Genomic DNA, 24,671 nt, shown 5'->3' on the forward strand with positions numbered 1-24,671 from the left:
GACACAGAGAAATGCCACAGGGAAAAAGTATTGAACACGCTTACTGATTTTTAAAAACGTTTTAGTACAAAAGTCTTTGTTGGTGATGACCGCTTCAAAATGCCTCCTGTATGGAAAAACTAGTTGCATGCAATGCTCAGGTGTTATTTTGACCCATTCCTCTACACAAACTCTCTTCAAATCCTGAAGGTTGTGTGGGGTCCTTGTGGGAGTTCACCGTGATTCCCAAAGCAGAACCAGACAAGCCCAAAATGGGATTTCAGTATTTATCAACTTTACACTACTGTACCCTTCCTTGAATTTCTATTATAAGGTTTGATAAAGACCAGGGATGTGGTCGAAATGTTACCTTGTGGAATAGTTTGCATTTCTCTACTGCAGTGAAGCAATTTTCTTTATTTGGTGATTGAAATAAATCCTTTTTTTGAAAATTATATGAGACTCTGAGTGCGACTGTTTATCCTCCGGATTACGGTCAGCAGCATATGAGTCCCACACAGCCTCCCCATGACCAGCATCTGAGGCCCACACAGCCTCCCCATGACCAGCATCTCAGGCCCACACAGCCTCCCCATGTCCAGCATATGAACCCCACACAGCCTCCCCATGACCAGCATCTGAGGCCCACACAGCCTCCCCATGTCCAGCATATGAGCCCCACACAGCCTCCCCATGACCAGCATCTGAGGCCCACACAGCCTCCCCATGACCAGCATCTCAGGCCCACACAGCCTCCCCATGTCCAGCATATGAACCCCACACAGCCTCCCCATGACCAGCATCTGAGGCCCACACAGCCTCCCCATGACCAGCATCTCAGGCCCACACAGCCTCCCCATGTCCAGCATATGAACCCCACACAGCCTCCCCATGACCAGCATCTGAGGCCCACACAGCCTCCCCATGTTCAGCATATGAACCCCACACAGCCTCCCCATGACCAGCATCTGAGGCCCACACAGCCTCCCCATGTCCAGCATATGAACCCCACACAGCCTCCCCATGACCAGCATCTGAGGCCCACACAGCCTCCCCATGTCCAGCATATGAACCCCACACAGCCTCCCCATGACCAGCATCTGAGGCCCACAAAGCCTCCCCATGTCCAGCATATGAGCCCCACACAGCCTCCCCATGACCAGCATCTGAGGCCCACACAGCCTCCCCATGACCAGCATCTGAGGCCCACACAGCCTCCCCATGTCCAGCATATGAACCCCACACAGCCTCCCCATGACCAGCATCTGAGGCCCACACAGCCTTCCCATGTCCAGCATATGAGCCCCACACAGCCTCCCCATGACCAGCATCTGAGGCCCACACAGCCTCCCCATGACCAGCATCTGAGGCCCACACAGCCTCCCCATGACCAGCATCTCAGGCCCACACAGCCTCCCCATGTCCAGCATATGAACCCCACACAGCCTCCCCATGACCAGCATCTGAGGCCCACAAAGCCTCCCCATGACCAGCATATAAACCCCACACAGCCTCCCCATGACCAGCATCTGAGGCCCACACAGCCTCCCCATGACCAGCATCTGAGGCCCACACAGCCTCCCCATGTCCAGCATATGAACCCCACACAGCCTCCCCATGACCAGCATCTGAGGCCCACACAGCCTCCCCATGTCCAGCATATGAGCCCCACACAGCCTCCCCATGACCAGCATCTGAGGCCCACACAGCCTCCCCATGACCAGCATCTGAGGCCCACACAGCCTCCCCATGACCAGCATCTGAGGCCCACACAGCCTCCCCATGTCCAGCATATGAGCCCCACATAGCCTCCCCATGACCAGCATATGAACCCCACACAGCCTCCCCATGACCAGCATCTGAGGCCCACACAGCCTCCCTATGACCAGCATCTGAGGCCCACACAGCCTCCCCATGACCAGCATCTGAGGCCCACACAGCCTCCCCATGACCAGCATCTGAGGCCCACACAGCCTCCCCATGTCCAGCATGAGGCCAACACAGCCTCCCCATGTCCCACAATTGAGCCCCACACAGCCTCCCCATGGCCAGTATGAGGCCCACATAGCCTCTACCCATGTCCATGTTAAGGCCTCCATAGCCTCCCCATGTCAAGATCCCCATACCCTCCCTATGTCCATAAGACCCATATAGCCTCCCCATGTCCATAAGACCCATATAGCCTCTCCAGGTCCATAATACCCATATAGCCTCCCCATGCCCATCCAAACATCCCATACACATAAATTTAAAAAAAACAAAACACCACATACTCACCTTTCTCCCGTTCCCATGGCGCTCTGCTATGCTTCTGTCTCCGATGCACTGACTCTCCGCAGTACACAGCTGATATGATGTCATTGCGTCAGCTGTTTCACATGCTGATTGGTGGAGAAAGTGGCCGGAGGTCTTCTCCACCAATGCATTCAGCGTGGCTGGAGAGTGACTACGGAGACTACGGGCAGGCGTGTGGGCAGGAGGAGACTGTGGGCGAACAGAGACACTGGGTAGGTGGAGACTGCGAGCGGGTGGAGACAACAAGCGGTGGGCACTGTTGCAGACCGTGGGCCACTGTTTTCAGCCCCTCGGTTGTCTCGGTCCGCGGGCCGGACTGGAACAGCCAGAGGGCCGGATGTGGCCCGCGGGCCACACTGTGCCCAGGCCTGCTCTAGATCCATTTGACAGATTTCAAAAAGCAGTATAATGGGGAGAGGAGTTTTTCATAAAATTAGATCATTGACATTCCCAATGACCTGTGTGACCACTGAAACCAATGACTGACCTAAGCGGGCTCATTCACACAAGTAGACATGGACATGATCAATGCAGCACAGAAGACAAAAGCACCAGCCATATGGAATTTTTCTGGGAAGTGATGAATATATATATATATATATATATATATATATATATATATATATATATATATATATATATATATATATATATATTTTTTTTTTTTTTTTATAATATGATTGTTATTATATATTTATTTTCTAGCATCTTATTATTTAATGGAATTTCAATTCTTCCAGCTAATAATTTGTTTGATGTGGGAAAAATTCCTTACGGCTCAGTTCCCACAATGTGCATTTGCTGAGTTTATGATGTTGCAGATTTTCTCTAACTATTATCTAAATTTGGTTACTTGTGTTTTTTTATTGTGCTTGTGAGTGCGTTCTTTTTATTGATTTTTTTACTCTGCATTTTTTATCTCTGTTTGGTATTTTATGTAATACATAAAGCCGTTATGTTTTTGATATTTTCCGGTGTTTGGATTTGATAAAGTCATGTGCGGATTCACAGAGCAAATGCACTAAAAATGCACCTGAGTTTTTTACCTGCAGTTTTCACATCTAATGTAATTCTATAAGGAAAATCTGCAGGTACAACTCAGTGTACTTGCAAGAAAAACTGACATGTTGTGGATTTCCAACACAGGCTGCAGATAAAAAAAAAAAAGCACATAGGGCACAAGATTTCTATAAATCCCATCCCCCTTGCTGGAAATGTAAGATACAGCATTTTTTTAGACTCACTTATACAGCGCCATTAATTCCGCAGCGCTTTACAGACATCATCATCACTGTCCCCATTTGGGGCTCACAAGCTAGATTCCCTATCAGTATGTCTCTGGAGTGTGGGAGGAAACTGGAGGAAACCCACACAAACACGGAGAGAGCATACAAACTCCTTGCAGATGTTGTCCTTGGTGGGATTTGGACCCAGGACCCCAGCGCTGCAGTGCTGACCCCTGAGCCTTGGCATTGTTGGCACATGCAGTAGACTCTGCATATAACCTCGTGTGCAACATAAGATCCAACTAAAATGAGCTGAAATTTTAGTTTAAAAAAACCAAAACACCTTTTTAACCCCCAATATTATGTGTTGGATTACAACAGCAGATTGCCTGGAATATAGATGCGTCCCACCTCTGGCTGGCTTCTAGGGTTGGTTATTACATTTGCATTTTGTGTGGGATACTGTGAATTATCTGTAATAGAATATGTGTCAAACTCAATGGCATGATAAAGTAATCTCATATAATACTGATGAATATTTTCTTCACACTAGCTGCTTTCCTGCAATGTCTTTTTTCCAGATGGATAAACTATTGCCAAATGATTTCCTGCTGTAGGCTCCGCATTGTGTGTATCTCTTTACCATGCACTATTTCTATGGACTGGATAAACTGGCTATTAAATTTAATTACAGCCCGAATGACTGCACATCTTGATTTTTCTTTCCCTTCCCTGATCTCATTTCCTCTTGATGGGCTGCATTTTGCCCAGGTCTTTCAGGATTAAATAAAATAAATCTGAAAAATGTCCAGGCTCCCTCTACTTGGAGGAATGTCTTAAAGGGCACGGAGGCAGCTGTTAACCTGCCACCCCCAGACTCCAGAAGAGGCATTCCAGCACCCAGAGCTGTGCCTTGATAAATCTTGTGTGAGTCCTTAACCTGCACACTCCCATCACAAAGCTGTGATTTTTATCTGCTGCCATGACCGGGGTACTCTATGATGGAAGCGACGGGTTTATTCTAGCAAGAAAGGCAAATGAATTGTTAGTGAAGCTGTTTCCATACATCCGTCTTACACTGATCTTGACACGCCAAGACCTCTAACAACTGCGCAAAGGCAAGTTTATACCTAGCGCCATCATCACCATAATAGACCTAATATCCACTGCACTTAGTCACATAGATGGATGCTTTCAGTGCACCATCCCGCTCCTGCTCACTGGTATTTAAAATTGCATTTCCCATTCTTGCTTTACTTAATAAGACATATTAATAGCAGAGAGCAATAAGAAGCGGCACCGCATACACCCACATTTTTCTAGACGTGCATGGTTGTAATCTACAAATAAGGCCACATGATGACATGTTTCCCGCGACATTGAGATTGCGGTGTCATAGTGCGATATCACATCTAATGGTGTGACATAGTGACCTGAGTCCCAAATGTCTCCAAATACGTTGGATTCTCTGTTGCCGACGACAAGCGAATCACTTACCATAGACTTAAAGGGAGCCTGTCACCAAAAAAATGCAGTCCAATGCGCAGGCACCATGTTATCGAGCAGAGGAAGTTAAGCAGAATGGTCTATAGTTTTGTCAGAAAAGGTTCAATATAAACTGTGTTTTCATCTTTTAATCCTCTGCTCTTTCTGGGATTTTTGGTCCAGTGGGCGGTCCTATGTCATTGACAGTTATACAAAGAGAGCTGTCAGTCACTAATAGGACCGCCCACTGGGCCGGAAGTCCCAGAAAGAGCTGAGGTTTAAGTGATTAAAGCACAAGTTATACTGAATCTTTTCTCACAAAATGATATCAATCTACTCAGCTCCCCCTGCTCTGTAACATGCCTGCAGATTGGACTGCATTTTGATGGTAACATGATCCCTTTAAGTGCAAGTCACGTGATTTGGGTGTCTTAAAAATAAACCCTTTGGCACATAATAGTACTGAAATCAGAATTTGGGAACTTGTCTTAATTAGTTAATTGGAGGGCTATTACTGCTAACGTTACATGATTATAACTGTTCACCTCTGTATTTGTAATTCAATTGTTCTGCTCAGTCAGCTAAGCAATGAAGTTCGGGAAAACGTCCGATCCACCACATGATGGACACCAATGACTATCATGGGTCCTGTCAGGTTTTATCTAGTATGTATGGCTGCATCTGCATTGGTGCCAAATTTCTCAATATTGAAGTTGCTCATGTGTAAAAATAACATTTAATATATTTGGTTGCTCCATTACACCGTTATTTTCATTTGAAGACAATGGAAACATCTTCATATAGGGATACACGTAGTTTAAGTAATATGCAAGGTATTAAAAGAGGCCTAAGCTTTTTATTACCCCTGTATTAAAATGTGAAACGGCAATTGGCATTGTTCTTCTTCTCATGAATGAGGCATTCACATCACATCATAAATCGTGTGTCTATAAACTACTAACAATGGTTTATTACTTTTGTATTCTTAGTTTTACTACTTTTATATCTCTCCATCTCTTTTCCCTGGAAGGCTGCGCCTTTCACATTCACCCAATCACTCTTGCTGTCATAACTGACTGACTTCATAACTGCTGTGGATGCCCCAACTTCAGCTGCCCCAACACTCACCCTTTGTGCCTTTGTTTCCTTTCAAACTTTTTATGAGGTGGGCTGTATATATGGAACATGATTGCTCGCTGGGTCCTATTTAGCCAAAAATTACTTTACTTGGAAAAGACAGTGCAGCTTTTCTCTATCCTGGAAGGGAACAAAAGGCTCAGAGGGTCACCCGTTGGACACCTATCTGATATGTGGAACTATCTGGAGCTATCCTCTCTAGTCTTTGCTCTGCTCTTTCCTTTCTAAGAATTTGAAGCCTACAGGTTTTCAGATACTAAATTTGCTCGAGTGTCACCCTGATAAAATAACCTTGCAGCCAAAATTAAAAATGGTACTACTTATATCACATGTAACCAAACCTTCCTGTTGCTCTTCTTTTGAACAATTTTGCCACCATTCCTCCATTTTTTAAAGAAGGAAATATGGCTCCAGAATGGAGCAGTCAAAAGAAGGGAGTATGTACACCTGTATAGGCACATTCTTGATTTAAACTGGAAAATAAATTGCACACTGTATTAAAAAGAATGAGTTTGTTTTAATAAAAGGCCCAGACAGGAGTAAAATCATAAAAGAAGCAATAGTCAGTCCCAATTTCCCTACTTCGGTTCCAGCGACGTCCGGTCCCCTGCATCTTCTGCTTCCTGACACAAGGACATGTGAACTGTTGCTGGCAATAAAATGACTGCAGCAGCCCTATGTCCCTCTGTTAGAACATTCTTGTTGCTGCAGGCAGTCAAGATCGGCGGAGAGCTGGGCTGAACTGGAATGGGAGAAGTGGAGGGTGGTCGGTAAGGCGAGTATTGCTTCTTTTATATTTACCTATTTTCCTAACCTAACTCAAATATATATATACTTATATATTTGTATATATGTCTCCCATCTTGGTATTTATGTGCCGTATTCTGGTATACAGCCCCCATCCAGGGCTCCTTCCTGGTCTATATTCCCTCATCTTGGTATATGTGTCCCTCATGCTGGTATGTATGACTCCCATCCTGGTATATATGTTCCCCATCCTGGGCGTAATCCTAATATATATGTCCCCCATCCTGGTATATATGTTCTGCAGCTGTTGTTTAGCACCTAATAAAATAAATGGTTCTACTCACCTTCCTACGCTCCCACACTGCACGTTGTCCTCTTCTGTGTCCAGCACAGGAGCCGGCAGCTGACTTCAGCGTACAAGCGACGGGCACAGCCAGTGACCTTCGTTAGCTGCCAGCCCCTGATTGGCCGCAGGTGCTTATTCCGGTGCAGGGACAATATCAGATTGTCGGGGGGCTATCTCTCATGTCCCCTAGCAGTCAACTGACAGAAGAGGATAGAGTGCAGTGTAATCGGCACAGATATGTACATATTAAGGACAGAGAATGGTACTGCACACTCCAATTCACTTTGTATGGGAAGGAGTGTACAGTACCAAATCTGATATTTACCTTAAGAGTAGTTCAGCAATTTAAAGTCCTGGAAAACCTCTGTAGAATGTATTGAAACATAAGTTATGACACCGGTGGCAATGATACCAGTAGGAACGATTTATAAAGTTGTAGCTTTGATAATGTGTTGCATTTATTACACACCTCAAATATCTAGACTCCTACGCGTTATACATAATGAACAGACAATTCTAGAACAGTTTCTGAGTAGTTGAACTAACAGTGTTCTCTTTGTGTCCACCAGAATTCCAGTGCTGATCAACGTGTTCGGCTAGACCTTGGTCTGTGGGATAAATTTAGCGAACTTGCAACAAAGTGCATTATTAAAATAGTGGAATTTGCAAAGCGGTTACCTGGATTTACAAGTCTGACCATTGCAGATCAGATCACTCTATTAAAAGCTGCCTGTCTGGATATTTTGGTGCGTATTAATTTTTATTTTATTTCTAATTCACATCACCTTTGAACTTTTTACTAGTCATTGAAGACTTTCCTTTAGTTTAGTGCCTCTTCATAAAAAATGTTTAACTAATGATTGAAGAATGAATTATTCCTAAATTTCATTCCATAATTCTCAAAATCCATCTCCAGCCAAAAAAGTTAAGACACTAATGCATGGACATCTGCTCTCACAACCCAACTTAATTCTGCCTTCCTTTCAGGGACTAAACCAACACCCTACGTTATCTTGGAAATGGGCAGAGGGTGTAGCCGGAGGTCCAATCTCCGGCCAGTCGGTTTTGGTGTTTTTGGCTGGTGATTGACTTTAGGAAAATGGAACATGCATATTAAAGGATGGCGATTGGTAGAGCCATTGTATGTCTGTAAAAAAAAAGTCATATATACACTGATTCATCCAGACTGTGATGCTTTTACTAAATTGCTCTTGTTGTATTGTTGCATGTCATTATTCTTTGTATATCTAATGGAAAAGAAGGTTAACAAACATGTAAATACTCTAAATTCTGCTAAAAAAAATATTGGTGCACGACCCAAATTAGGTGCAAGATAAGAATTACTATTTAGCTTCTATTTGTTTTATCGTTCTTAATCACATAACTGATAGACTAGGTACATGTGTAAAGAAGGCACAGATGTAAAGTATAGAGGTAGAGGAACCAGATAAATAGGGACAGTCTGGACTCAGAGATCAGAATTCTTAAAGCCAGATGAAGCTCATATGTGAAACGTGTGCCAAGTATTGTTGAGTACCTAGATTCTGATCACGGATCGGTAATGTACATTTTGTACTACTTTGGCTAATTTTTGAGCAATTCATCTTTACTTGTCATTGCTCTTTACCCCTTAGACCCCAGTCCAGAGTCTCTCACCTAGCCAAATCAGTTCTCATGCTTCGCACTGACGAGGGCCAACAGCCCGAAACACCGTGTCTAAGAATTAAGATACTGATTTGGCTCTTTTCCTAAGGCCTGTTTCACACGTCAGTGGTTCCGGTACGTGTGGTGACAGTTTTCTCATGTACCGGAGACACTGACTCACGTAGACACATTAAAATAAATGTGTCTCTGCACATGTCAGCGTGTTTTCACGGACCGTGTGTCCGTTTGAAAAACACGGAGACATGTCAGTGTTCGTGGGAGCTCACGGATCACACGGACCCATTAAAGTCAATGGGTCCGTGTAAACACGTACTGCACACGGATGCTGTCCGTGTGCCGCCCGTGTGCCGACTGAGTACCACACGGACCGTGCAGGAGACAGCGCTACAGTAAGTGCTGTCCCCCCAGCATGTGGTGCTGAAGCCGCCATTCATTCCTTCTCTCCAGCAGTGTTCGCTGGAGAGAAGGAATGAAAAATCAATGTTTTTTTAATTATTTTTGTGTTTAAAATAAGGATCCTTGTAACCTGCCGCCTCCCACCCCCTGAGTGCCCGCCCGCTGGCATTAAAATACTCACCCAGCTCCCTCGATGCTTCCTCTTAGCGCCGCAGCTTGTCCTGTAAGAGCGGTCACGTGGTGCCGCTCATTACAGTGATGATTATGCGGCTCCACCCCTATGGGAGGTGGAGCCGCATATTCATCACTGTAATGTGCAGCACCACGTGACCGCTTATACAGGACAAGCTGCGGCACTGAGAGGAAGCATCGAGGGAGCTGGGTGAGTATTTTAATGCCAGCGGGCGGGCGCTCAGGGGGTGGAAGGCGGCAGGTGACAAGGATCTTTATTTTAAACACAAAAATAATAAAAAAACATTGATTTTTCATTCCTTCTCTCCAGCGAACACTGCTGGAGAGAAGGAATGAATGGCGGCTTCAGCACCACACGCTGGGGGGACAGCGCTTACTGTTGCGCTGTCTCCTGCATGGTCCGTGTGGTACTCAGTCGGCACACGGGCGGCACATGGCTGCCGCACGTGTGCCACACTGATGTGCCACATGAGCTCATGGAAACACGGACACGGATAACTCCGGTACCGATTTTTCCGGTACCGGAATTATCTGGACGTGTGAGACTGGCCTAAGTCATATTGCAAGACTCGTTAAAGGGTTGATTGCGACTTGTAGGATTGCTACTTCCAACAGGTGGCACTATAGAGTTCAAGTCCTCTTTCTCGCTGAAGAGGCAATTTGCATGTTTTTAACCAGTAATTTGTATCTTGCACCTAATTTGCATCCTGTGCCATTATTTAATTTTTGCAGAATTTAGATTTCATATAGGCTCTTGTTTAGGACCATACCCTTGGGAGTGTATTTTGCATTAATATGTGAGTGCTATAAAATTATGATAAAATAGCAATCTAGAGCTAAATGATGATGTAACACCAGAACGGCCTCGGCAATATTTCTAGAGAAAATGTAATACTTATCTGCCAATATTGAAGATTTAGGAACCCTGAGGTATCCTTCAAGCCAGATGGATTATGGCTTTTCTTATTAATCATAAAAAAAATCACACAAATCTCTTCTGAAAGTAAGTGGTCCCTGCTGACCTCCTCTTCATCCCCAGTCAGGAGCACTGGTGAATAGGCTCTCATGTATGACATTGATGTATGGCATAAACAGAGGAGCAGGGTAAAACTATCCTCTGTTCTGCAGAGACTGCCCCGAGGTTTTCTCTCTGTGAATTCATTCATACTGTACTCTCTTATCACAGTGGCTTGTGTGTGTGGTCCCATTCCACAAGACAGAACTATATATCATTGATTGCATGCCTGTCATTATTGCACTATTACGATAAGTCAACACCATCTCCCTCTTAATCCAGTACACACGCGGTGATTTATTACTGAGGACTTTTAATGTGTTATCAGCGGTCAACGCGTGGGCAGGAATTCATACACCCAGAATATAGCAATAGATTTCATTTTATGTACCAACCCATATTGTTTGTCTACATTTGCTCCCAATAATTGCTATTCTCAAGCCTGTATAATATTTTGGGAATTTGCTCTTCTGCTCCCTCTCTCACAGCCATACACACTTGCATGGCTTATAATGACATTCCACTCTTCTTCTACATCCAGAGTGTGAGAAATGCCATTTGTATTTATCAGGTCCGATTGAACTTTTATCTCAGCCTAGTACTAGGGGTATAACTATAGTGGTCGCAGTGGTTGTCATCTCACCCTGGATCTTGGGCCTTGAGGAGCCCAAAAAGTTCTATTGTCCCATAGTACAAGACCAATCCTATAAAAAAAAGTTATAGTTGGGGGCCCTGTTGGTGATTTTGTGTTAAGTTTGGTGTGTTTTGAGTATAAAATAGAAATTTAGAATTACCGTAGAATAAATTATAATTTGTCCCCTTTCCTTTTGGCTCAAAATATTTTGAGCGGTGTGTCGTGAGATGACCAGCCTTTCCGAAGCAAACAATAATGTCTATACTGTGGAGATGTCTATACTGTGTCTCTATGTATGTGGCCACTCAGTGGTTGGGATATATATTGTACGCTGCCAAGGTTTGATAGCATCTTGCAATAATGTTTTAGACTTTTATTATGAAAAGTTGGAGGCCTTAATGAGATTTGTGTAGAGATAAGGATGGATACATTTGTTGGATGCTGCCTATCACTTTTCTGTATGGGTGTCTCATTCATTAATGAGTCCATCATCGTCCTTCATAATACTAGTACTAGCTCTAAGAATACTGTGCTGTGCTTCACAGTGGGGTGGCTGCCTGCCAAAAACGCATTAACCAGTGGTGTCCATTGAGAATACTGGTATCACATAGTGATATTAGGACACTGTAAGAAAACATTGTTCTCGTTAACCATTGTGATTAGTATTATGTCAGTTTTTGTGTCTCCATACTGGAGTTTTTAGTCATGCGATTTTATTAATGTGATTTCCATGTAAACCAATCTGCAGTGTAATGAATAAGAACTAAGATCAGACTGTTCCATTAGAGTCCTAGAAGATCCTCTAGTGTGCCCAGTGTTGTGAATTCCATTCTCGGGCTCCCTCCTGTGGTCATGAATGGTACTTTGGTGAGTTCTGTCCTTGGACACCCTCTGGTGGCTTTAAGTGGAACTGCTGATCTTTGAGGTTGGCTTTCTCAGCTGCCCTCGTTTATTGCTGCTGCTGGCTTCCCTATTTAACTCTGCCCAGGTCGTTAGTTCATGCCAGCTGTCAATGTCTCAGTACTGGTTCAGATCTCTCTTGGATTTCTCAGATGACCTGTCTACTCCAGCAGAAGCTAAGTCCTCGCTAGTCTATTTGCTGTTCATTGGTTTTTTAATATATTTCTCAGTACATGCTATGTTTCTAGTCCAGCTTGCTATTATGATATTTCCTTGCTAGCTGGAAGCTCTGGGGGTGCAGAGCTGCACCTCCACACCGTGAGTCGGTGTGGAGGTCTTTTTGCACACTGCGTGGTTTTTGTAGTTTTTAATACTGACCGCATAGTTCCCTTTCCTATCCTCTGTCTGTCTAGAGAAGATTCGGCCTCCTTTGCTAAAATCTGTTTCATTCCTGTGTTTGTTACTTCCTCTTAACTCACAGTCAATATTTGTGGGGGGCTACCTTTACTTTGGGGAATTTCTCTGAGGCAAGGTAGGCTGCTATTTCTATCTTTATGGGTAGTTAGCTCTTAGGCTGTGAAGAGGCGTCTAGGTAGAATTAGGTATGTGTTATGATCCTAGTGGCTGAGGATCACTAAACGGACTAGCTAAGTTTATGAACATAGACACGAGCTCTAGGGAGGTGGTACCTGGACTGACCGCAAACCTGATCCTAACCAACACACTAAAGGTAGCCGGTGAATGTGCCTAAAATCCTGGACGTCTCGACGCAGCCTGAGAAACTATCTACTCCTGGAGTGAAAGTAAGACCTCACTTGCCTCAAGAGAAATCACCCCAAAGATATAGGAAGCCCCCAACAAATAATAACGGTGAGGTAAGGGGAAAACACAAACGTAGAAATGAAAACAGATACAGCAAATGAGGCCCGCTAATACTAGATAGCAGAAGACAGATAGGGAACTGTGCGGTCAGTAAAAAACCCTATGCAAAATATCCACGCTGAGAATACAAGAACCCCCACACCAACTAACGGTGTGAGGGGAGAAACTCAGCCCCCTAGAGCTACCAGCAAGCAAGGAAATCACATATTAGCAAGCTGGACAAGAAACAAAAATAAACCAAGAAACATATGACCACTGATGGTCAAAAAATGAACCAAGCAAAACTTAGCTTCTCTTGAAGAGACTGATAACGAAGGACTGCAGGAGAGCTCCAAAATAGCACTGAAGACATTGACAGCAGGCAACAACTGAGAGTCCAGGTGAACTAAATAGGAAACCAGCTAACAGATAACGAGACAGCTGATCAAGCCTCAGACCTGCAGAATGACACAAAGAGCCACCAGAGGGAGCCCAAAGACAGCACTCACACAGTACCAGTTGTGACCACAAGAGGGAGCCCAAAAACAGAGTTCACAACAGGTATGCTCCACGGCTATTTCTAGTGTGTGTGATAGGATTAGGGATTGCGGTCAGTAGAGTTACCACTTCCTCAGAGCTTGTCCCAGGTTTTTCCATTTTAACCATCAGGTCATTTTGGGTGCTCCTAACCACCAGGTCCATAACAGTACAGATGGCCAACAAAGTGTTAATGCATCTCAAAAGAGGGAAAAGAGAAGTTCTGAGTCAATTTTTTTTTCTTTGCTGCTTGTTTTGTCTTTCTTTTCCCCTTAACCTCTGGGTGGTTCAGGACTCAGGTGTAGATATGGATATTCAGGGTTTGTCCTCTTGTGTGGGTCAACTCGCTGTTAGGGTACAGAGTATTCAAGATTATGTAGTTCAGAATCCGATGTTAGAGCCTAGAATTCCAATTCCTGATTTGTTTTCTGGGGATAGATCTAAATTTTTGAATTTCAAAAATAATTGCAGACTGTTTCTTGCTCTGAAACCCCGCTCTTCTGGTGACCCTATTCAGCAAGGAAAGATTGTTATTTCTTTGTTGCGTGGTGACCCGCAAGACTGGGCATTCTCCCTTGAGCCAGGAAATCCTGCATTGCTTAATGTAGATGCATTTTTTCTAGCGCTTGGATTGCTTTATGACGAACCTAATTCTGTGGATCAGGCAGAAAAGATCTTGCTGACTCTATGTCAGGGTCAGGATGAAGCAGAAGTATATTGCCAGAAGTTTAGAAAGTGGTCTGTGCTTACACAATGGAATGAGTGTGCCCTGGCAGCAATTTTCAGAAAGGGTCTTTCTGAAGCCCTTAAAGATGTTATGGTGGGGTTCCCCACGCCTGCTGGTCTGAATGAATCAATGTCTTTGGCCATTCAGATTGATCGGCGTTTGTGCGAGCGCAAAGTTGCGCACCGTTTGGCGGTGTCCTCTGAGCAAAGGCCTGAGCCTATGCAATGTGATAGGACTTTGACCAGAGCTGAACGGCAAGAACACAGACGTCAGAATGGGCTGTGTTTTTACTGTGGTGACTCTTCTCATGCTATCTCTGATTGTCCTAAGCGCACTAAGAGGTTCGCTAGGTCTGTCACCATTAGTACTGTGCAGCCTAAATTTCTCTTATCTGTTACTCTGATTTGCTCATTGTCGTCCTACTCTGTTATGGCATTTGTGGATTCGGGCGCTGCTCTGAATTTGATGGACTTGGAGTTTGCCAGGCGCTGTGGTTTTTTCTTGGAGCCTTTGCAGATTCCTATTCCCTTAAGGGGGATTGATGCTACGCCATTGGCCAAGAATAAACCTCAGTACTGGACTCAGCTGACCATGTGCATGGCTCCCGCACATCAGGAAAATATTCGCTTTTTGGTGTTGCATAATTTGCATGATGTTGTCGTGTTGGGTTTGCCATGGTTACAGGTTCATAATCCAGTACTGGATTGGAAATCAATGTCTGTGTCTAGTTGGGGTTGTCAAGGGATACATACTGATGTTCCTTTGATGTCAATTTCTTCTTCCACTCCTTCTGAAATTCCTGAGTTTTTGTCGGATTACCAGGATGTATTTGATGAGCCCAAGTCCAGTGCCCTACCTCCTCATAGGGACTGTGATTGCGCTATTAATTTGATTCCTGGTAGTAAGTTCCCTAAGGGCCGACTGTTTAATTTATCTGTGCCAGAACATGCCGCTATGCTGAGTTATGTAAAGGAGTCCTTGGAGAAAGGACATATTCGCCCGTCTTCGTCACCGTTGGGAGCAGGGTTCTTTTTTTGGCCAAGAAGGATGGTTCTCTGAGACCCTGTATAGATTACCGCCTTCTCAATAAAATCACGGTCAAATTTCAGTACCCTTTGCCTCTGTTGTCTGATTTGTTTGCTCGGATTAAGGGGGCTAGTTGGTTTACCAAGATTGACCTTCGAGGGGCGTATAATCTTGTGCGTATTAAACAGGGCGATGAATGGAAAACAGCATTTAATACGCCCGAGGGCCATTTTGAGTACCTGGTGATGCCATTCGGGCTTTCTAATGCCCCATCTGTGTTTCAGTCCTTTATGCACGACATCTTCCGGAAGTATCTGGATAGGTTCATGATTGTATATTTGGATGATATTTTGGTCTTTCCGGATGATTGGGAGTCTCATGTAAGGCAGGTCAGGATGGTGTTCCAGGTCCTTCGTGCTAATGCGTTATTTGTGAAGGGGTCTAAATGCCTCTTTGGAGTTCAGAAGGTTTCCTTTTTGGGCTTCATTTTTTCCCCTTCTACTATCGAGATGGACCCTGTTAAAGTTCAGGCCATTTATGATTGGACTCAACCTACATCTGTGAAGAGTCTTCAGAAGTTCCTGGGCTTTGCTAATTTTTACCGTCGCTTCATCGCTAATTTTTCTAGTGTGGTTAAGCCTTTGACTGATTTGACGAAGAAAGGCGCTGATGTGGTGAACTGGTCCCCTGCGGCCGTTGAGGCTTTTCAGGAGCTTAAATGTCGTTTTACTTCGGCCCCTGTGTTGCGTCAGCCAGATGTTTCGCTCCCTTTTCAGGTCGAGGTTGATGCTTCTGAGATTGGGGCAGGGGCTGTTTTGTCTCAGAGAAGTTCTGATGGCTCTTTGATGAAGCCGTGTGCTTTCTTTTCTAGAAAGTTTTCGCCTGCTGAGCGTAATTATGATGTCAGCAATCGGGAGTTGTTGGCTATGAAGTGGGCATTCGAGGAGTGGCGACATTGGCTTGAGGGAGCCAAACATCGTGTGGTGGTCCTGACTGATCACAAGAATCTGACTTACCTCGAGTCCGCCAAGAGGTTGAATCCTAGACAGGCTCGATGGTCACTGTTTTTCTCCCGTTTCGATTTTGTGGTCTCATACCTTCCGGGATCTAAGAATGTGAAGGCTGATGCCCTTTCTAGGAGTTTTTTGTCTGATTCTCCGGGAGTCTCTGAGCCGGCTGGTATTCTCAAAGAGGGGGTGATTTTGTCTGCCATCTCCCCTGATTTGCGGCGGGTGCTGCAGGAGTTTCAGGCTGATAGACCTGACCGCTGTCCAGTGGAGAAACTGTTTGTCCCTGATAGATGGACTAGTAGGGTTATTTCTGAGGTTCATTGTTCAGTATTGGCTGGTCATCCTGGGATTTTTGGTACCAGAGATTTGGTTGCTAGGTCCTTTTGGTGGCCTTCCTTGTCACGGGATGTGCGTTCTTTTGTGCAGTCCTGTGGGACTTGTGCTCGGGCCAAACCTTGCTGTTCTCGTGCCAGTGGGTTGCTTTTGCCTTTGCCTGTCCCGAAGAGGCCCTGGACGCATATTTCCATGGATTTCATTTCTGATCTTCCTGTCTCTCAAAGGATGTCTGTCATCTGGGTGGTTTGTGATCGGTTTTCTAAGATGGTCCATTTGGTACCCTTGCCTAAATTGCCTTCCTCCTCGGATTTGGTTTCATTATTTTTTCAGCATGTGGTTCGTTTGCATGGCATTCCGGAGAACATTGTGTCGGACAGAGGTTCCCAGTTTGTTTCTAGGTTTTGGCGGTCCTTTTGTGCTAAGATGGGCATTGATTTGTCTTTTTCTTCAGCGTTCCATCCTCAGACAAATGGCCAAACCGAATGAACTAATCAGACCTTGGAGACCTATCTGAGATGCTTTGTCTCTGCTGATCAGGATGATTGGGTGACCTTCTTGCCATTGGCCGAGTTCGCCCTTAATAATCGGGCTAGTTCTGCTACTTTGGTTTGGCCTTTTTTTTGTAATTCTGGTTTTCATCCTCGTTTTTCTTCAGGGCAGGTTGAGCCTTCTGACTGTCCTGGTGTGGATTCTGTAGTGGACAGGTTGCAGCAAATTTGGACTCACGTGGTGGACAATTTGACGTTGTCTCAGGAGAAGGCGCAACGTTTTGCTAACCGCCGTCGCTGTGTTGGTCCCCGACTTCATGTTGGGGATTTGGTTTGGTTGTCTTCTCGTTTTGTTCCTATGAAGGTTTCTTCTCCTAAGTTCAAGCCTCGTTTCATTGGTCCTTATAAGATTTCTGAAATTATCAATCCTGTGTCGTTTCGTTTGGCCCTTCCAGCATCTTTTGCCATCCATAATGTGTTCCATAGGTCGTTGTTGCGGAGATATGTGGCGCCTATGGTTCCTTCCATTGATCCTCCTGCTCCGGTGTTGGTTGAGGGGGAGTTGGAGTATGTGGTGGAGAGGATTTTGGATTCTCGTATTTCGAGACGGAAGCTTCAGTACCTGGTTAAATGGAAGGGCTATGGTCAGGAGGATAATTCCTGGGTTGTTGCCTCCGATGTCCATGCTGCCGATTTGGTTCGTGCCTTTCATTTGGCTCGTCCTGATCGGCCTGGGGGCTCTGGTGAGGGTTCGGTGACCCCTCCTCAAGGGGGGGTACTGTTGTGAATTCCGTTCTCGGGCTCCCTCCTGTGGTCGTGAATGGTACTTTGGTGAGTTCTGTCCTTGGACACCCTCTGGTGGCTTTGAGTGGAACTGCTGATCTTTGAGGTTGGCTTTCTCAGCTGCCCTCATTTATTGCTGCTGCTGGCTTCCCTATTTAACTCTGCCCAGGTCGTTAGTTCATGCCAGCTGTCAATGTCTCAGTACTGGTTCAGATCACTCTTGGATTTCTCAGATGACCTGTCTACTCCAGCAGAAACTAAGTCCTCGCTAGTCTATTTGCTGTTCATTGGTTTTTGAATATATTTCTCAGTACATGCTATGTTTCTAGTCCAGCTTGCTATTATGATATTTCCTTGCTAGCTGGAAGCTCTGGGGGTGCAGAGCTGCACCTCCACACCGTGAGTCGGTGTGGAGGTCTTTTTGCACACTCTGCGTGGTTTTTGTAGTTTTTAATACTGACCGCGTAGTTCCCTTTCCTATCCTCTGTCTGTCTAGAGAAGATTCGGCCTCCTTTGCTAAAATCTGTTTCATTCCTGTGTTTGTTACTTCCTCTTAACTCACAGTCAATATTTGTGGGGGGCTACCTTTACTTTGGGGAATTTCTCTGAGGCAAGGTAGGCTGCTATTTCTATCTTTAGGGGTAGTTAGCTCTTAGGCTGTGAAGAGGCATCTAGGGAGAGTTAGGTACGCTCCACGGCTATTTCTAGTGTGTGTGATAGGATTAGGGATTGCGGTCAGTAGAGTTACCACTTCCTCAGAGCTTGTCCCAGGTTTTTCCATTTTAACCATCAGGTCATTTCGGGTGCTCCTAACCACCAGGTCCATAACAGCCCAGGCTCCAGCACTGTAATGGGTCCCACCTACAACAGGATCTAGTAGAAGACAACCCTCTATGATGGGGATTTCAGAGCTAATCACTCGTCACCACTAGGGTCTATTTCTAATGCTTTTTTATTCACAATGAGGTGCCCAGAATAATTATACTCATCCACCTTACGGGCAGTGTACCACTATTCGGTATAACATCTCACTAGATCGGTGACCAAACCTGAATAAAGAATGATCTCCTAAGTGGTACTAAATTTTAAATAATTCTTTATCAATAGACAATAAAAACCAAAATGTACATCATAAGAAGGGTCCTGGATCCTATAAAGAGGGACTTCACTACCATAGGATATTCCAAAGTATTGGCCATATGCACAAAAAAATAGACATTTCTTTGTAATTGAAAATAAGGTGCTGCCTCTGATAATTCACCTTAGTGGAGTGTGAATTAGTAACCCTAAACGTGGGAATCAATGCCAATCCTTTCAAATATAAGGTGTATGCTTCTTTGGGAGGTGTTTCTAATGCATAGATTGAGGGTGTGTTTGAAGAGGACCTCTCTTCAGGTCAAAAGTGGAAAGTTTTCACGCTTATTTATTCACACCGCTTCCAAGTATTCTGTTTTAGTTTTTGTAAATCTGCCATACAATTTCGGGGATATAGGCCTTTTTAATTAGTGTAAATTTTGTAGTCTTTACCTTTACTGTGTTTCTCAAGTCTCTGCAAGCTTCTCTAGAAAGGAGATGAAAAATCCGCACTAAACGTAAAGGCCCAAATTTCTGGGATCGTATGGCAGATTAGAAAAAAGGCACAATACTCAAATGAATAGAAAGAATAAAATAAGAGCAAACACTGTCCACTTTAGACCTGGTGACAAGTCCTTTTAAAGTTTTCAACCTGATCCAGAGATTGAAAACCCTCCATAGCACAGGTGGTAAGTGTCAGGGTATCTTCACACCTGCGTTATTTTTGTCATCCTGCACTATCTTAAAAAAAACAATGAAAATAATGTCCTTTTCTGATTTTTTGACCCATCATATGACAGACACCACCAGCTCCCAAGTGACCTTATTATGTATGCAGTGTTTATGATCAGATGTAGTATATACTGACTACGGCCATGCTGATTGTCCTGGCACAGAGTCATTTCCCTCCTGTAGATGAGAAAATGATGAAGCTGGCAACTGTTCTAAGATTATACAACTATATTGTACTAAATCAGATTAGCTTATTATTACTTCCCAGGAACAATGGATGGGCGCACTTACTGCTTATGTTAGTAATGTAATGTTAATAATGCAGATGGTAAGTGACACCATCATAAGTTTTCTTCTGTGAAATCCAGCAATGGTGTGCAAAATGTTGTAGCAAATTACTGCAATATACGTAACAATGCAATATTGATAAATGGGGCAGTCCACCTTTGGGGACAATTTTCTTGTTACTTGAACAGATGTATTTGGGGCTATCCTGTGTGCAGGAGAAAAAGAGCCTGGAAAAGAAAAATGGTGAAGATTTTTAATGAAACCCAATTGCAAAAATGATTTTTTTTTTTTTGCCCAAATACATTAATTTAGTTAACAAAAATGTTCCAAAAGGTGGACAATCCCTGTGAAGTGAAAGTGTACTTTGTGAGGCAGCATTTGTCCTTCGATTAATGTTAGTACTGTGTATGACATGTGATAGGACGGAGTTTGGTTACAGATTTTCCTTAGCTAAACAAACTCATGATGAGTGCAAACATTGTGATAAGGACATACAATTGTCTCAGTTTCATATTACAGTGGCAGTCTGCCATACCGTGTGTCCAGCGCCTCTGCCGGTTACCAATGCTATAAAGCGCAGTACAACCGCATAAGACTTTAAAGAGAAATCATCAGGAGCTTACAGTCACCCAGATAATTATAATAATTGAGGGATTAAGTAGTCAAAGACAAGATCAAACTTGCCTTCCTGGTTACGAGTGGATATTCCATCACTTACTTTTAATCTTTATGCAAATGAGCCTACAAGTTCCTCAGGGGCGGGACAATTCCTGCTTAGTACACCGATCCTCTGCATTTTCATTTTCCCTAGCCTAACACTACTCCCATGTGCCTGATTGATGTAAATTCAGCACGGTAAAAGGTGTAGGCACAGAAGAGGCGTCAATTAAGCACAACTCTTTGGCACTAGGGGGAAGAATATTGGAAAGGAATTATGCACTAGTAGAGATAATTATATAATGCTGAAAGCTGGTATAAGTCACTGGCTTTATCCATCATGCCTCCAGCATTTGCCACTTTGGTGGTCTCTAATGAGATTGGAAGTGATGACTTAGTTTTCTTCGATTACCTGACCGATGAAGCTTTTGACTGGTTGCAGCAGTCAGGTTACTGGAATGGGACATCATCCTAAAAACATGTGTCAACTGAACACTGCTGTTAGGTGACCGAAGAATGTGTGTCATTACTACCTGCAGGTTTGTGGGTAGGCCCTAAGAATTGGCGTTTATTTGTACCACCGGCAGACCTATAAACAAGGCATAGTGTTATAACTTAATGGCATGTTACTAGAATACATTGTCACTTTATAGTCAGCGGGAATCCCTCCTCTGGGACTTCTGACAGTCCTGAAAATGAAAGGGCTACCTACAGTGCCAATTTAGGGCTCCAGTCCATTACTGTTTTTTACTTCATAGCAAGACTCCAGGCCACCTGGCTGTGAATGGAAGTTCTGCTCAGCTCCATGCACCTCCATTGTGCAGGTCAAGAGTGACGGCACTGAATCTGCAATGTGGGCCTTTCACTGTATGGACAGTTGGGGTCCCAGAGGTCGAACTCACATCAATCATATGGTTTTGGCATTTCCTAGCGATGTGCCATCTCATTATAAGATGGAATGACAACTTTATAGATTCCAGATCATGTTAAACTTGAGGATCAACTCAAGAAGAGGGTCCGTAGAAAGGTAAAGATAGAGCACAGCACCAGTTTGTATTACAACACTCCGGCTGAAAGTAGTTTTTATTATACTATCTCACAGCTGTCAACAGATATTTCATGTTCTTGAGGTTGTGATAAAACTTAAGTACTCAGGTATCTCTTTGCTGTAAGCTGTGGGACTTTTCTTAGAATGGACCTGAGCCATCATCAGTTGGATAATGATTCCAAGTCTTTCTACTCTCTGTGATTTTTCACAGAACGACCACACTCAACATCATTTTAAGGGAACCTGTCATGTTAAAAAACGCTATTAACCTGCAGGTATGGGGTTAATCTGCAGATTAATATTGTTCTAAAGCCGTGTAGCCACCACCCTGAGAGCCTGGCTACTGGGAAGAAATAAACTTCATTCCTCCCAGCAGCTTCCGGCTTTCAGTCATAGATTTGCGGCCGGCATGGCTTCAGTCACCACTCTGTACATATGGAATGGCGGCTGTAACTGCACCCGGGCACTGACTGACAGCCGGCTCAGCACTGATGCACTGTAATGCCAGCTGTCAGCTTGAGGGCTCATAAAGACGACCATATTTTCAGACAAAACATTCTCCAAGGAAAAGATTGCAGCATGCATGATTTTCATCCTATATTTGGATGGCACTCGGCCATGCAAGTCAATCGGACTGCACTCGAATGGCATCGGTTTCTCAGACTAACAGAATGGATAAGATGGAGACATTTTTTTTCCCCATCTTCGTCTCATCTGAGAAAATCGGAGCACACTATGACCACACTCTGATCAGATAATGATTAGCATAATCTGCCCCATTTTCTTGAATGAGAGAAAATACAGTTAAACCTGCAGATTAACCCGATATCCGCAGGTTATTAGTGTTTTTTTTTTTAATGTAACAGGTTCCATTTCAGGGGAATACGTATCCAGAATACGTATCCAGAAATACCCTATTATTCCAATCAGGTTTTATAATATATATTTTTTTTAATTTCTGATTTTATTGTTTATTTTTAAATCACCGTTAATTCCACAGTGCTATATAAGTGAACAGAATTACATGCGTAAAATAAAGTAAATAAACTGACAGACTGGTACAGAGGGGTTGAGGACCCTGGCAATATGTAGGCTATTTTTTATTTTTCATATCATTATCTTATTTAAAAATAATAATAATAAGTTTGCAAATTTTCACACTGGCCGCTAAGTCAAATATTAGACTCCTACTTCTTTTTATTTATTGGCAGCAAAATGGACGTTGCCAGCAATAAACTGACTTACACCCTGATTTCTTGTATAGAAGAATTATCTTACTATACTCTACTCTGGGCAAAAGTGGCATTATAAGGGTATGTTTCCACGGTCAGTAAACGCTGCGGGTTGGATGCTGCGTACATCTGCACTGGCCAGATGTTTCAGCATAGTGGATGGGATTTGAAGAAATCCCATCTCCACTATGCGTGCAGGGACACCTCTGGCTTCCCTGCGGAGTCAGACATTCTGCGCATCTTTCAAGAGTGCAGCATGTCAATATATCTTGCAGAGACACTCAGCCTCCACAAAATACATTTTCTGTATAATGTATAGGATGCGGTGATTCCCCATGGTTCAATGAACACATTCGGAATCAACCACTTTCAAAAGCCGGCAGCGCTTTGGACGGAGTGGACATGTACTGGGTCCAAAGCGCTGCCAATACTGACTGTAGGAACATACCCTAAAGGAAGGGACCGGAGGTGAGCTGTGACATCAACTATTGTAAATGGTGGATGTGTGTTATCCACTGTATATAGAGGTGTTACATTTCTTTGTAATCCTATCTGTGATGATAATAAGACTGCTGAAAGGTGAGTAATAGTGATGAGCGAATATACTCGTTACTCGAGATTTCCTGAGCACGCTCGGGGATCCTCCGAGTATTTTTTAGTGCTCGGAGATTTATTTTTTCTTGCCGCAGCTGAATGATTTACATCTCTTAGCCAGCTCGATTACATGTGGGGATTCCGTAGCAACCAGGCAACTCCCACATGTACTTATGCTGGCTAACAGATGTAAATCATTCAGCTGCGGCGCTAAAAACTAAATCTCCGAGCACTAAAAAATACTCGGAGGACTCCCGAGCATGCTCGAGAATTCTCGAGTATATTCGCTCATCTCCAGTGAGTAATATTCGCCCCGGCAGCCAGGCCAATTGCAACATTTCTGTTCATATATATTTTTCACACTGGCCGCTAGGGTATATATATGGGATTTTTTTTCCAATAATATATATATATATATATATATATATATATATATATATATATATATATATATAGCAAAAATTAAGACACCACTGCAACATTTTCAGTTTGTCTGTCTGATTTTTCTCTTTATAGGTATATTTTTTAGTAAAATGTAAATTGTTCTTTTATTCTATAAACTACTGACAACATGTCTCCGAAGTTCCAAGCAATACATTTTGTATTTATTTTCTGAAAACGAGAAATTGTCAAAATGACAAAAAAAATGCATTGCTTGCAGACCTCATATAATGCAAAAAAAACAAGTTCATAATCATTTAGAAACAACAGTACTAATGTTTTAACTCAGGAAAAGTTCAGAAATCAACATTTTGTGGAATAACCATGATTTGTAATCACAGCTTTCATGCGTCTTGGCATGCTTTTCACCAGTCTTTCACACTGCTTTTGGGTGACCTTATGCCACTCCTAGTACAAAAATGTAAGCAGTTCTTCAGTGTTTGGTGGCTTGTGAATATCCATCTTCCTCTTGATTACATTCCAGAGGTTTTCAGTGGGGTTCAGGTCTGGAGATTGGGCTGCCCATGACAGGGATTTGATGTGGTGGTCCTTCATCCACACCTTGATTGACCTAGCTGTGTGGCATGGCGCATTGTCCTGCTGGAAAAAAAAACAGTTCTCAGAGTTGGGGAACACTGCCTGAGCAGAAGGAATCAACTGTGGTTTCAGGATAACCTTGTATGCGGCTTGATTCATACATCCTTTGCAAAGAATAACTTGCCCAATTCCAGCCTTGCTGAAGCATCCCCAGACCATCACCGATCCTCCACCAAATTTCACAGTGGGTGCAAGACACTGTGGCTTGTACGCCTCTCCAAGT

The 24,671-nt window shown here is 43.7% G+C and overlaps 1 protein-coding gene across 10 annotated transcripts in view; it reads left to right on the plus strand.

Annotated features, from left to right (window-relative positions):
* The window catches only part of RARB (retinoic acid receptor beta), a 1,117,211-nt gene that overhangs the window by 1,052,237 nt on the left and 40,303 nt on the right, over positions 1-24,671 (plus strand). For 9 of the 10 annotated variants that reach the window (XM_077268925.1, XM_077268924.1, XM_077268922.1 and 6 more), the window contains one exon: positions 7,785-7,961. The exons of the other annotated variant lie outside the window; for it this stretch is intronic. In XM_077268925.1, coding sequence (XP_077125040.1) covers positions 7,785-7,961 — 177 coding nt within the window. The remainder of the gene's footprint in view (positions 1-7,784; positions 7,962-24,671) is intronic. 10 annotated transcript variants of the gene reach the window in all.

This window comes from Ranitomeya variabilis, chromosome 6 (genome assembly GCF_051348905.1).
Source record: "Ranitomeya variabilis isolate aRanVar5 chromosome 6, aRanVar5.hap1, whole genome shotgun sequence".
Lineage (NCBI taxonomy): Eukaryota > Metazoa > Chordata > Amphibia > Anura > Dendrobatidae > Ranitomeya > Ranitomeya variabilis.